This window comes from Cetorhinus maximus, chromosome 4 (genome assembly GCF_964194155.1).
Source record: "Cetorhinus maximus chromosome 4, sCetMax3.hap1.1, whole genome shotgun sequence".
NCBI lineage: Eukaryota > Metazoa > Chordata > Chondrichthyes > Lamniformes > Cetorhinidae > Cetorhinus > Cetorhinus maximus.
The window spans coordinates 7,813,086-7,828,457 of record NC_135882.1 but is presented as its reverse complement, the minus strand read 5'-3'; the positions used below and the strand labels follow the sequence as shown (position 1 = coordinate 7,828,457).

General features: G+C 40.7%; 1 protein-coding gene across 4 annotated transcripts in view; it reads right to left on the bottom strand.

Moving 5' to 3' along the window:
- LOC144679483 (zinc finger protein 236) overlaps positions 1-15,372 on the bottom strand; it is a 136,175-nt gene that overhangs the window by 14,530 nt on the left and 106,273 nt on the right. For all 4 annotated transcript variants that reach the window (XM_078539900.1, XM_078539897.1, XM_078539899.1 and 1 more), the window contains exons 24-28: positions 13,993-14,233; positions 10,557-10,736; positions 4,122-4,292; positions 3,199-3,392; positions 71-205 (exon numbers count right to left, since the gene is read on the bottom strand). In XM_078539900.1, the coding sequence (XP_078396026.1) occupies positions 71-205; positions 3,199-3,392; positions 4,122-4,292; positions 10,557-10,736; positions 13,993-14,233 (921 nt within the window). The remainder of the gene's footprint in view (positions 1-70; positions 206-3,198; positions 3,393-4,121; positions 4,293-10,556; positions 10,737-13,992; positions 14,234-15,372) is intronic.

The following is a 15,372-nucleotide window of genomic DNA, read 5'->3' as shown; positions in this document are numbered from 1 at the left end:
GCTGGGCCCATTGGCTTCATACCGTGCTGCATGATTCCATGATTTTATAAATGAATTCACTGTTCTGTACCTGATATGAGGCAGCCTCCTCTTGTGTACCAGCTGAGTCCTGTGGTGCCTGACTCACCAATATCACCTGAGGATGGGCTGATCCAGTTTGGCCTGGGAGTGTTGAATCAGGGACCACTGCTGGAAATTGTTGCCCCTGTTTTTAAAACAGGAAAAAATTAAGTTACCTGATATTATTACAACAACAACAAATCCAAAATTTTGCTCTACTGTTCATAATAGTCTTGTAGATAACATCATTTCATTTGCAATTAAAAACACAGCTTTAAATCTTTTATTGCTATTAACTTCACAGCAAACAGTAGATTTTGCAACTTTATAAAGAAAACACCAATGGTCTATTTAAAAGTCAGGGCACTGGCATTATAAATATCTGTTATTAGATAAGCACACTTCTAAAACATATCATTGTTTGCAGAACCATTATACTGTTCAATTACAGAATGCTACGGTTTCATGAAGGTTTTTAAAGTTTAATAAAAATTTTTAATAAAATTCATTGACATGTCCCAGCTCATGTGACAGTGTCACATGAGGGGGCATCTTAAAAAAATTTTTAAATTAAGATTTTCAAAAATCAAACTAGTCTCCGAGGCAGCTCTGTGCCTCGGAGATCTCTGTGCTCTTTCGCGCACATGCACAAAAGGTCGCAGGACCCGACTCTGCCTGCTCTCCCCGCCCGCACAGGGAGTACAACAGCACTTCCGGGTGCACATCACACTGGCGGGCCTTAATTGGCTGCCCACGTAAAATGGCGGCGCGCAGCCAATCACGGGCGGCAATCAGCTATGCGCCCGCCCGCACCCGTCCAAACCCACCCCCCCCACCCCGACGGGGAGAAAATTCTCCCCCATATGTATATAGAAACTACTTTTACACAGTGATTTATGATGGTCTGGAATGCACAACTTGAAAGGGTGATGGAACCAGGTGCAATAGTAACTTTCAAAAGGGAATTGGAGGTGTACTTGGAAATAAAAAAATTGCCGGGCTATGGGGAAAAAGCAAGGGGACTGGGACTGATTGGACAGCTCTTTTAATAAGCTGGCACAGGCATCATGGGTTGAACGGCCTCCTTCCTCCTTCTATATTTGAACAGGTCTGCAATCTCTTGCTCCTTAGTCATATGCACCACCCAATGTCGATGGACTCTATACTTTCGTTATGCATGCATTTGAAGTACAGAGTGGAATTAGTTTTGTTTAAACCACATCCATGTCCTGTGGTCGTTGACCACACCAATTTCTGTGCTCTTGATTGCAAAGTGATTCCCACAACAAGCTTATTAAAATTCTTATGAGTTATATGCTTGAGGATTTAAAATATTTTAACATTAATATAATGAAAATTTAAAAAGGTTTAAAATCCTCAGATCATCTTCAATTTTTTGTGTCTCTCTTCTTACTTAATGTTACGCTATCCAGTGATGGGGTCATGGGTTCTATCTCACTGGACTTTTACAATATGTTATTCCAACGGAGGAAGCATGAGGCGCTAGGTGAAACTTCAATACTGTGATTTTCTAGAGACAAGTGAAATGCTAAGAAAGTACCGGATAGATCTCTGAGGCTGTCTTACCTGCATTCCAGACACGAAAACGTGCAATTTTAATCATTCCACCATTGGTGGCTGTGTCTGATGATGCAAAACTAGGTGGGAATGCGAGTTGTGAGGATGATGCACGCAAGCTCCAAGGGGATTTGGACAGGCTAAGTGAATGGGCAAGAACATGGCAGATGGAATATAATGTGAATAAGTGTGAAATTATCCACTTTGGTAGAAAAAACAGAAAGGCAGAGTTTTCTCAAATGGACAGAGGTTGGGAAATGTTGATGTCCAAAGGGACCTGGGTATCCTTGTTCATGAGTCATTAAAAGCTAGCATGCAGGTGCAGCAAGTAATTAGGAAGGCAAATAGTCTTCATTGCAAGGGGATGTGAGTGCAGGAGTAAAAATATCTTCCTGCAATTGTATAGAACCTTGGTAAGACTGCACCTGGGGTATTGTGCACAGTTTTGATCTCCTTATCTAAGGAAGGATCTACTTGCCATAGCGGGAGTGGAACAGAGGTTTTCCAGAATAATCCCTAGGATGGCAAGATTGTCTTATGAAGAGACACTGAGGGAACTGGGCCTGTATTCTCTATAGTTTCGAATAATAATAGGTGATCTCATTGAAACTTACAAAATTCTTAGAGGATGTGAGAGGGTAGATGTGGAGAGGCTGTTTACCCTGGCTGCTGAGTCTCAGAATAAGGGGCAGGCCATTTAGGACTGAGCTGAGGAGGAATTTCTTGAATCTTTGGAATTCTCTACCCCAGAGGGGTATGGCAGCTCAATCATTGAGTATGTTCAAGACAGAAATTGACAGACTTCTGGACACTAATGATATCAAGGAATATGGGGATAGTGGGGGGGGTGAAAAAAAAAGAGGTAGGTGATCAGCCATGATCTGTTTGAATGGAGAAGGTGGCTTGACAGGCCGAATGGCCTACTCCTGCTCCAATGCTCCTATATCTTCAGCTGCCTAGGCCCTGGAATTCCCTTTCTAAACCTCTTTGCCCCTCTACCTCGCTTTCCCTCTTTAAGACGTTCTTTTAAACCAATCTGTTTGACTAAGCTCTTGGTCACCTGCCCTAATATCTCCTTATTTGGCGCAGTGTCATATCTTGTTTTACAATGCTACCACGAAGCACCTTGGGATGTTTTAATACATTAAAGATGAAATAAGTACAAGTTGTTGTTGTAAGACAGAATTTGTTGCCCCTCTATATGGATGAAGGTTGCCACTGAAATGGGAAAGGCCACCCCCACCCAACACATACTTTCACCTTTTAATTTAGAAGTTCATTTCGTCTTCTACTTTACCTTGAGCCATTCAGCTTAGGCCATATGCTGTTTTACCAGGGGTGGCACCAGGAAAAGGCTTTTATTACATCTATAGAGTCAGTGCTGACTGTCGCTGCTGGTGATTTTTATATAGTCATTAGTGGCAGAAGGGAGTCCACAGTTCACAGTCCTCAAAGCCCATCATAAATACCAATATATTCTCAAATGTTAAATGACAACTATAAAAGCATTCAGTAATGAACGCTTTAATGTTTGGAGATGTCCTGTTGGTTCACCCTTACCTGAGCAGCTATGTTGAGTGTGACTGAGTCTAGGCTCCCAGAGAGCATGCTCTGTGTGTCAGTCAGAGTAAGAGTAACACTGCCATCTCCACTGACATTAGCAGATGACATCTCCAGGTTCTGGGTAGGGATGGTAGCTTGGGAAAGGGATGTAGCGAGGGAAGATGTCAAACTGCTTGCAGTTGAACTCAGCCCTGTAAGGGATGTAAAACCAATGATGAATTAATTTCAGTATCTCTGTGGAACAAAGAACAAATGGTGAGCAATCTACTTTTATCCTTCATTCATTCATTTTTCAGTGCACGATATTCACATTCCAGCTCAAAGGAGATCTGGTTTAAGAAATACAACTAAAGGCAGAAAACGTCTTTCAAACAGAATTTTGCCGTTGGCAGTTTGTTCCAAACAGTAATCCTTGGAGGGTATATACTCAAGATTAATTGCATAATAGCTACAGGTTTTGTTGAATGGCTGTAAGACTCAGTCAACTTGTAACAGTGCTCTAGTTCTGGGTTACTGCTTTAAATTGCTATTGGGTAACTGGGAATAAGAATTCACAATCCACAATCTAAGACCAGGTCTTGTGTAATGATTTTGTGAGAATAGCGATGCTATATTGTCTGCCAGCTACTCATCACAATCAAGGCTAACAAAGTAAAAGTTCTCCCCTGACAGCAAACACTGGGGTTACAAGCAATCAAAATGATTTTAATTTACAAGTGCACTGCTCAAAGATTTGAAATCGAAGATTGGTACATCTCTCAGATACAAGTCCTGTGCACAATTTAAGTAGCCAAAAACAATATGCATGTATCTCCTCAGATCTTAAAATAAAACTATTGTGCAGATAGTGCGAAATATACATTGCAGATAAAAGGATTGCTAAACACTCTCGCCTCTCCCTAGTCCACCTACTACTGTACCTGGTATATTGGCACTAGTTGTGTTAAGAGTGGTTCCCTGATTCAGGAGCTGGTCATTGCTGATGGTCAATGTGGCAGTACTAGGTTGATTATTCACTGATGTTTCCAATCGGATCCCTCCATTCATTTCACCATTACCAGAACTGTCATGCTGCTGAATGATATCTTGACCTGATTGGGAAAGAGAAAGAAAGGGCTAGAAATTTAAAAATAAAATCACCATAAAACATTCAAGATGCAGTGTTATGCAGTGTTTTTTTTCATGTTTCCTCAAATTTCAGTAAACCACATTTTTCTTCTATAATTTCACTTCAACCAACGTATATGGAGAGAAAACTACCGACTTTACAAAATAAATGTTCAACAGGCTGCTTTCCAAAGATGACTTGGTGATCCATGCTCATTATAAGCACATTGCAACTACAGACCTGGAAATGATACAGGGTAAAGTTTGTTCTCATATGTGGAAGTTCACTTTTGATGTCCACAAATCAGAAATGGCCTTGAAGACCTTTTAGAAACTTCCAACAACCATCATGCCCAAGCGATATATTTCCACCTTCCAAAAGAATTCAAGGCACATGTTGGCGTGTTGTTACAGTACATGCAACTATTCACAAATTATGGAACCTTTGCTCCAAAATTACATATCAGTGCTTTTTGGTTTCCGCTGCTAATATCTGCAACACAGTAACAGGCCATTCAGGCCACACAAACCTCCTCCAACTCCTCTGCGTCTCATCCTATCAGCGTACCAGTTCATTTTTTCTTTAGCGTGTGCTTATTTAGATAGACAGCTGTATCATATAGCTGCAAATGCAGACTAAAATTAACGGTTTATTTTAGATTGTAGAACTATTGAGATAGATCAAATTGCTTCACTATTCATTAATGTGGCTTCTGTTAGCAACAAAGTCACATAAAATTTGAGCCTTTTACTCTTCTATTATTGTGCCATACATTGATCATTTAACAGAACAAAAGTATGTGTGTTTATCCTTAAGTTTATGAATTAGAGTAAAAATAATGGCTGAGATTTTCATTTGGGAATATAAAGTCTTTCACCATGGCAGAAGGTGTAGGGGGGACATGAGGAAGAACTTTTTTACACAGAGGGTAGTGGGTGTCTGGAATTTGCTGCCAAAGTCGGTGGTAGAGGCAGAAACTTTAAACTCTTTTAAAAAATACCTAGATCTGTACCTAAAGTGCTGTAAGCATGGACAAGATGGGCCGAATGGCCTCCTTCTGTGCTGTAACTTTTCTATGGTTCTATGGTTCATATGTAACTTATATTTACATTTAAACAAAACATTCCCTAATTGCATTAGGTGTGGAAACATCTTTTTTCCGATATGGAATGAATTTTGACAGCTCTATGGTATTTTATCACAGGTCAGCGAATATAAAACAAGCGAAAGAATTATATTTAAAGCAAAAGAAAATCACTTTAATCCATTGCAAACAAAACAATTAAAATATTTTACAGCAACCTTAATTATTGTTAACTAATTATTAATCATTTAGTTAAAATGGCAGGAGACAACTTCAAAGAGGTTGTAGTGCATCACAAAGCTTCCAAAGGACCGCCGGGTCCTTTCGAACCACCCCAGGGAGCCCAGTCACATCCAGCTCCTAATGTGTTTACTTTACATGGGAAAGGTGTCCAATATAGGCAGAACCTCACCCAAAGTCCCCACTATACACCTGTGTCAGATTAATGACAAATCCTATGCTTGCAAGCAACAGCACTTCTTTTCCCTGTGGAAAGGAAGCATCCGACAGACAGGGCACAGTTACTTTGAATGTGAGACGTCACAGGTTATGAGACGTCACAGATGCCATATACATGAGCAAGGACATCAGGGATCCATGGCCTCCATGAACAGAAAGAGTTTGCACTTGTTTATTAATTATGCGAGCCTCTGTTACCCAAGAAGTAGCCAAAACGTCTCGAGTGTGTAGCAATCTGCAGGGACTGCATTGCTGGAACTCGTTCTTAGGTGACCAGTACGGTATAAATCCATGATTTCCAATCCCAATGAAAAAGCCCCTAGTAGCAGAAAAGTTGGGCTGGGAATCCGAGCATTTAAACACTTGCAAGAAAAAAGCGTGCCGTGCAGCTTTGCCACAACGATAAGCACGCACAAAGGGGGAATTCCTGCACACAATGCTTTAAATAGAGCCCCTCAGAGGGTGTGGAGTTCCCAACTTCATGTGCAGCCCTGCTTTATAGGCCTCACAAGAAATGTATACAAAAGTGAAGAACGCACATACCTTCACCTCTTTCTTGATGCCAGCAAACATTTACAGCCAGCTATTATGTTGGTGATGACATACTGATCTGACAACAGGGCACTGGGTGATTGCCCTCTTTGCCCTTGCTCTTGTGTAATTATTGGAGGATGGCTTCTAGCTCCAAACAGGAGTGCCAACTGAAACAGGAGTCCCAGTTCCTTATCAGTAAAAGTAATAGTGTAGTTCCGCTGCATTCTGTGATCAGTCAGCTCGCGTTTATGCCACAGCCACTCCTTCATAGACTCCTGCTTTCCCAACTAAGTGTGCTGCAGGCCAAGCCTTCCATGTGCCAGTAGAGTATTCAAATTAAAGGACATTCCTGTCTCATAAATCATGGTGGGCTACCACGTAAGCTGCAAAAACAGGCAAGCCTGCACAATGGATTAGGTCAACCCCATTTTGGCAATGCTTGGAAAATCAGGGCTCACACCTCACTATTAAAGATATGGAAGTTTGAAGAAGTTGGCAAGTGCAGTGCTCATTTATCTTTAACATTTACATTAACATAGAAGCATCAGGTTAAAAGTTGCACTTGAAAGTCAATGAATAATCCCAAGGACTTGAACAGAACAGTAGTGCAATTTGATAATTAGAACTCTTCAAGTGAACCCAAAGGCAATGCAAATATTCCACATTATCCAATTCATTTGCTTTGTAACCAAATAAATGATGACTACATAAAGTTGCTACCCACTTAATGAAAATGGATGAATTACTCTTTTAACATTGCACTTCATAAATGGAAATTAGTGTTTCCAGTTTCAAACTATTTAAACTCTAAAGGAATCAGCAACAGCCTGTGTAATTTCACAAATTTTAGATTACCCATAGGAAATAGTCAACAGAATTATTATTCTTTCAAAACACATGCAAATCAGTTTTAAGTTTGGCATGCTATTGACAAATCAGAAAACACCGTCAATGAAACTGTCTTTAAGCCAATAGTGAGAAAGCACTAAATTCAACTCAAATCATTTACTACAACTGAATTTGTACTTGCTACTTTCTCTGCTAGCAATCAGCTTGACTGTGATGTACCAATGAAATTTTGTCATAGAGAAACAAAGTCTCACTAAAACAGTTCCACTGTGATGCATTCATATGCTGTTGCTATTGTTTTATGTATCAAAAACATTCCATTTATTAAAACATACAAAATGAGCATGCCTTTACAGTGTCTTGTATATACAATGTCATAAATTGTAAGATGCACTAAGCCACTAAGGTGAGATGGTGTTAACGAGCTACAAATCATAGTTGTAAACTTGCTTTTCCAGTTTGCATGCATTACTTAACCTCGACACCCTTTCTATAATATAGAACAAAAATCTACTAAGTGCAGAGGGTGCAGTAAAATTGTAAACTTGATTGCTATAAAGCAGTTTGCAATGCTGTACACCTGGGCATTCTAAAAATGTTGCAGAGTGGAGTACACAACTGTAAAGGGACCTGGCTAATTTTTCTCCATTAAATTTAAATGCAAGGTAAATCAGGTGAGTTCCTTTAAAAACGTGTACACCAAATTGCATGATTTTGCAATATTTCCTGCGCACAGATCTAGGAAGAGCTCCCCTACTAAAAATCTGCTTCTTTTAAATGAGGTCACATACAGTACTATCTGCCTTGCCACCCATCCAAACTCCCAACAGAGTTGAAGATTTCTTGCTCATAAACTCAAAGTGAAGAAACTTGCCAAAACTTCTCCTAAACCCCCAAAAGAAATTGAGTAAAGTTTAAGAATCTAAACCCAGGTTATTAATCCAGACCGGCACACTGCCACTGTAAAGAGGGTTTTACCAATGCTGCATTGCCTGTACTAGCACAGCAAGACTGCCACAAAATAGTGAAAAAAAAAACCTATTATAACAAGAATAATACATGTTCTGGGTATACTTTTTTTATTCATTCATGGGATGTGGGCGTCGCTGGCTAAGCCAGTATTTATTGCCCATCCCTAATTGCCCTTGAGGTGGTGGTGGTGAGCTGCCTTCTTGAACTGCTGCAGTCCATGTGGTGTAGGTACACCAACAGTGCTGCTGGGGAGGGAGTTCCAGGATTTTGACCCAGTGAAGCAACGGTGATATATTTTGAAGTCAGGACGATGAGTGAATTGGAGGGGAACTTCCAGGTGGTGGTGTTCCCATGTGTCTGCTGCCCTTGTCCTTCTAGACGGTAGCAGTCGTGGGTTTTGAAGGTGCTGTCTAGGGAGGTTTGGTGAGTTACTGCAGATAAACTCCTAAGGCAGCTAAACTCATAGGGCAAAATTTTATGGCAGCGGGATTTTATGTCCCCACCGAAACGGGGCCGTAAAATTCTGCCCATAATTTATATGATTATCTGATGTACTTGAATTGCTCAGTGAAATTCACTGCCAGCTAGCTAATAACCCCTATTTACCCTATTTTGGTATCGTTTGCATAGAATTACATTACATAAAATTCACAACAAAGAAACAGGCCGTTTGCCAAAACTGATCCATGCCAGTGTTTATGCTCCACATGAGCTTTCTCCCATCTCATCCTATCAGCACATCTTTCTATTCCTTTCTCCCTCATGTGCTTATCTAGCTTCCCTTAAAATATAACCATGCTATTTACCTTAACTGCTTCTTGAAGCAATGAGTTCCACACTTTTATTACTTGGGTAAAGAAGTTTTTCTCAATTTCCTATTGCATTTATTAGCGACTGAGTTATATTTATTTATGGTCTCTAGTTTTAGTCTCCTCCACAAGCAGAATTATCCCCCCGTTGGGGGGAAGCTCAGGAGCGGAAGCGGGCGTGTGCAGTGACATCCGCCAGGAAGTGCAATGCGCTCCCTGTGCGGGCGGGTGATTGGGGGGGGGGGGTGGAATTCCCTAAGCCAAGAGTGTGCTCTTCCATGCATGTGCGTGAAACCACGCACTCATCTCCCTGAGGCTAAGTGCTGCCTCAGGGAGATAGGCACCAAATTCAAAAACGTTAAAAATAGAAAAATAAAATTTTCCTGACATGTCCCCTCTCATGTGACACTGTCACATGAGTTGGGGCATGTCCATCACTTTTAGTTAAACTTTTACTAAATTTTTAAAATCCTACATGAAACCTCATCCCGCCTGTGGATGAGGTTTCATGCTTTCTCTGAAGCCCGCCAGGGTTCCCGGCCTGCCCACCAACCTTAAGGTTGGACGGGCAGGTCCTTTAACTACTGCAATTACTTTTTAAATGGCCTCAATTGGCCATTGACAGGTCGGCGGGCGCACAGCTGATTCGGCTGCACCTCCGCCAACATGAAAATTGAAATGGCGTGGTGTGACATCGGGAGTTCCGCCCAACGTCATCACGTGTCATTTTATGTGTCGGCGTGCAGGTCCCGCCCACCGACTGGGAAATCCTGTCCTATATCTACCCTATCAAACTCATAATTTTAGGATCTCAATTCAGTTTCCCCCCAGCCTTACTTATTTTTAAAAGAGAGAAGAGCCTCAAGCCTGTTCAGGCTTTCCAGATGGTTCTAGCTTATCAGTTCTGGTATCATGCATTCAGTGTGGTCTGACCAAGTTGTCTCTGCTTCTCAAATCTATCCTTCCAGTGAATACTACATACAAATTAGATTTTTGCCATAGTCTCAACTTATTTGATAAATTGGTCCACTTTTTTTAATGTCCAATATACACTTCGACGCAAATGGAACAAAAATGCTAGTGGAAGCAGCACAGAGTAGATGGGGAGAAGTTGTTCCCGCTCGTAAAAGAATCAAGAACGAGAGGGCACAGATGTAAAGTGATTTGCAAAAGAAGCAAATGTGACGTGAGAAAAAACTTTTTTCACACAGAGTGGTTATGGTCTGGAACGCACTGCCTGTAAGTGTGGTGGAGACAGGTTCAATTGGGGCATTCAAGAGGGCATTAGATGATCATTTGAATAGAAACAATGTGCAGGGGTACGGGGAAAAGGCAGAGCAATGGTACTAGGTCATAATGCTCATTTGGAGAGCTGGTGCAGACACAATGGGCCGAATGGCCTCCTTCTGTGCTGTTAAAATTCTGTGATTCTGTGATACAGTTACTCACTTACGCATATGAAACACAAAAAGTGATGGTAAAAATGGCTACCGGGCAACCATCTGGTTTTGTGACAGGCCCCTTCACAGTTAATACAAACCTGATATTGTGAGTGATATCTCTTGCGGTGTTCCTGTTGGATTGGCACATGTGGCATTGGTAGCCTGCGCTAGTACCTGGCTGAGGTTAGAATTATTAATGGTCAATGTCATTTCCTGTTTACCACTGGAACTTGAAGCAAGCCCTGGGGATGTCATGGACTGTGAAATATCCTGTGAGCCTAAGAGATAAAAAGAAAAGAAAAAAAACATCTTGGTTGCAGCAGTGACATAGAAAAATTGCTTCCATGCAGTAATAGATGACTTGCTATTGATTAATATTGAATTTCTGTAAAATGTTTAACCCTTCATTAAATTTGAAGAGACAAAAAGATAAGCTAAAAGGACAAGATACAAATGTCACTAGAAAAAGTGATGGGCTTATTTATTCAGAATGAAGGGCCGGTATGATCCAGCTAATACTGATGAACTGGCAGCTTATTCTCTCTGTAGGCTGTAAAAGGGAATTTACATTAATCTTAATTCCTTGTGGGTCTGAATCTAAACATCAAAGCAACCATAATTCAAAATTACCTGGCTTAACTAAGTTTAACTAAGATCACGGTATGGAAATATAGTAAATTCCCACGAACACAGTGGTGTGGAAGGCTCTCCTCATGTTAGGGTTGTGGCATAAGAAACAAATCTGCACAGATGTAGTGCCTTTCATGTCCCAGATGCCCTGAAGTGTTTCTCAAACAATGGAAGCATCTTTTTAAGTGCAGACACCACTGTTGTAATGACGGCAAGTACGGCAGCTATTTTGCAGACAGTAAGGTCCCACAAATAGCAATGAGAAAAGTGGCCAGCTAATCTGTTTTAATATTGTTTGAGGGGTAAATGTTGGCCAGGACACTGGCAGAACTCCTCCGCTCATTTTTAAATAGCGCCAGGAGATTTTTTTTTGTCTACCTGGACAAGCAGACAGGGCTTCAGTTTAACAACTCATCCAAAAGGCTGCACCTCCTACGTTGCAGCACTCCTTCAATACTGCACTAAAGTGTTAGAATGGATTATATGCCCAAATTTCTTGTGGGATTGAGCCCACAACCTTTCGAATCAGAGGTGACACTGAGGCAAGAGACTAGTTCACACAAATTTGTGTGCCCACCACGAAGCATTGCTCACTGGGAATATATACTGGAATTCAGATACATGCACTGTGCAATTTTCCATCTATTTCTCTTAACTGGTGGAAAATCATTGCTGTTGTTGTTGTTGTTGATGGTGGAGCGGTGGGAAGGCGGGGTGGGGTGGTGGAGAGGTGGTTATATAATGTACCTGTATGTCCAATATGCACCCCCAGCAAGCGAGGCTCCCCAACAGGTCATTGTTCTATAAAAATCAGCCCTTGCACCTGAACCTGACCTGGCTGTGCTCGACAGCTAAAGTGAAAAGGTGCATCATTCTTTTCCGCTCAGACTTCACCTGGATAAGCACAGAAACAAAATAATCCGAAGTACAACTGGCTCTGTCAGGGGAATTGAAGCACGCATTGTGTCCTTTCGCTTTGACAAAATGGATTTAATTCCAGCTCAGATCTGCTGTAAGGGTTCTTTATGAAATCAGCATTTTAATTTACAATCAACTGTTGCAAGGGACTTGAAGGGGTTTTCTCTGCGGTACCCCCCATACAGAACCAGTTGATGATAACATATGCTAAACAATTCCTCCAGCACGAGCAACCATTCCACTGAAGATCAAATCACTACTCAAATGAATAAAGCAGGAAGAAAAATATTGTTGTGAAGAGTTTTGGGAAGGATAGAACGTGGGCAAACACCTGATTTCACAGGAAGAGTAGTAGGCCATTCAGCCTATTTTGCTGCTATTCAGCGAGATCATGTCTGATCTGTTCTGCCCTACACCATGAGATCCCAATCTTGGCATCATTCCGTTGAGTATTTCATCAAGTGGATTCGAGGTAAGCGATGGAGTGTCCGGTCACTCAGCTAATCTCAGACAACCCCTGATGGCTATCTTATAGCTTGTTAGTACCTTGTTGTTTGCAGGGCAAGTTAATATTAACAAGTTTTAAGTTACAATGTATCTTCCTACTCAACTATAACTTTACTCCTATACCACATTCTGAAATACACTTCTATTTAGTCTTAATACATAAAGACAATAATTTGAAAATAACTGTACAATGATTGAAAAAGTTACTGATCTGTGACTGATGTCTACAGAAGCCTGTTTTCTTCCTGGCTCAAACTGCAAACTCTCTTGATAATAAACTCCCCGTCCAGCATGTAAAATTAAAAATGCTTAGCTGGCTGTGAGCAGAAGCATCCACATACTCTAAACACTCAGAGCGATTGCAAGATAAATTTAAAAAAAAATCCCCAGTCAACAGGTCTCTTGAACATTTTTTTAAAAACCTAATTTGACACTGCAAAGAGTTACGTTCCCTGCAACATTTAACCAAGTATGGTTGCCAACTCTGGCTGGACATATTCTAGGATATTCCATGATATGACTCTTTGCCTCAAACCGCTGTGGCCCAAACAGCCTTTTGCCCCCATTTCCAATATTTTTATAACTAATAAAAGTCCTCAAAGTAAATGAAAAAAAAAATACTAATGGTCTTATGACTTTTTCCTCTGGTTTGCTTGTAGCAGGAAATTAAATCTTGGCGACTCCAGGATAATCCAGGAAGGTTGGCAAGGCAATGCTCAAGCACTGAGATTTCCTTATCGAGGGAGTCTCACACTGCTTCCCTTTGGAACCGAAAAATCTCCAAGACCCAAAACTTATGATTTCAGAAAATCAGACGGGTTTATAAGTCTGCCCACGTTTGAATGAAAATTATAAAGTGAGAACAACAATCATTTTACATATTAATAACATAAAATGATGTTTCAACGACATACCACACAAATGCCACTGAAAAATGACAAGGCACCCATGGCCTATGACAGCTCTAGATCTCCCAAGTGCTTCCCAACACATCCCACCCAGCCTGTCCGTTGCACAACAGATATGCTCTCTTACTTATTTTTAGTCCAAGAACTTAATTTTTAATACCTCGTGGCAATTTTGGTCCCAAATCTGGAATATAAGAGTTTAAACTACAACTAATATCCTTCATGTTTGGCTGGTAGGTCCGAAAGAGGCACACATTACACTATGAACCAAGTGCCAAACTAGTCCGGAAGTCTAGGCTCCAACTAAAAGCATGACACAGTTGACATACCTGATGCACATGTTACTATAATTTCATCCTTTTAAGTGCAAGAAAGATTCGTCATAAACTTCATATATTTATCAAATGGTGTGCAATTAAAAAGTACGTCAAGTATGCTGTGTTGAGAAAGCAAACTTATTTGAAAAATGTTCTTTCATACCATATGACAGCAGGTTGTGGCACAAGGTAAAAATAAGGACTCAAAAACTTAAGGCAAATGTTAAAATGCAGAAGAGATGAATATTTCTCACCAGAACTGCTCGTCAGCGCAGTTTCTTGTTCAGTCAGACTTCCCATCGTCATGGCAGTTGACGGTGTTACTGTTGGCTGCATTGACAGGCTGGTGAGTGGCTGGAGCACCACATTAGCAGGTACTGTATTATCTGCTGTTTGGAGAGTCCCGGCTTGCTGAGCTAGGTTTGGGTCAGTAGTCATTTGTTGAGTGAGCACATTACCCTGTTGCAATGTCTGCTGCAAAATGCTCGAATCAATCTGCATGGAGGGGAAAAAAATCCAGTTGAATACTAATCAGATATAGCTTGATTAAAAAGTCAGTTTGCTCAATCAAATCAAGAATAACCATTTGATAGACACTTAATTCTATCAATTGGTTTATGTATACCAGAGTCTTTAACCTTTACTCAACCGAAAAATTGAAAACCCATTTAAATACGCGGGAGAAATCTGAACAAAGAGGGTTTCTTACAGCACAGGAGCCCTTTCGGCCCATCATGTCTGTTTGTGGTGGTCAATGTATTTTTATTTTGACACAAACAGGAGTGTTTGTGTTCCATTTATCCTCAAACTTATTAACATTTCCTGTTTGTTTAATCCTGGGCTTTAAGTGTTGTTTGCCTAGGCAGGCTACATCTGTTGCAATGGGTGTTTGTGTGCTGCTCCGTCTCTCATCGTTAGCCTGTGCTGCAGACCTTAACAATAACAACTTGTGGTCAAGCTTAACATAGCAAAATATCCCATGACGCTTCACAATGTATCATCATATAAAATTCTGACACTGAGGCACTCAAGGGGGTATTAGAATAAGTGACCAAAATATAAAACATGGGTTTTATGGAATACCTTAAAATGTGAGCAAAGTGGAAGGGCAGAGGGAATTCCAGAGTTTAGGACCTAGGCAGCTGAAGGTACAGCTGCCAATAGTAGGACAAAGGCAATCAAGCAATGTACAAGAAGCCAGAAATGGAAGAGTGCAGAGATTTAGGAGGGTTGGAAGATGTTACAGAGACCAGAGAGGGTTTTGAAATCAAGGGTGAGAATTTTAAAATCAAGGAGTTCCTCCCTGTTGCAACCTTTTAATCTTTGTTCTTACTTTTGTCTTGATATGCTCTATTGTGCTTTCTCCCAGTGGCAGCAGATAGTCTGTTACTACAATTTTTGCTGCAACAGTTCTTCTTGAATTTATAGAAGTTGACACCTCCAATTCTCCTCCAATACTGAACCCACGCCAGTTAATTTCTTTTTTGAGAAATGTCAACAAATTTAACCATTAGGTTACATCAGGTTCAGCATGTTTAAGAACTCACAATTGGGGGAAGCTTTACAATTTTGAATGTGACTTATACTTTGCCATAAAAATACACACGAACATACGAATTAGGAAGAGTAGGCCA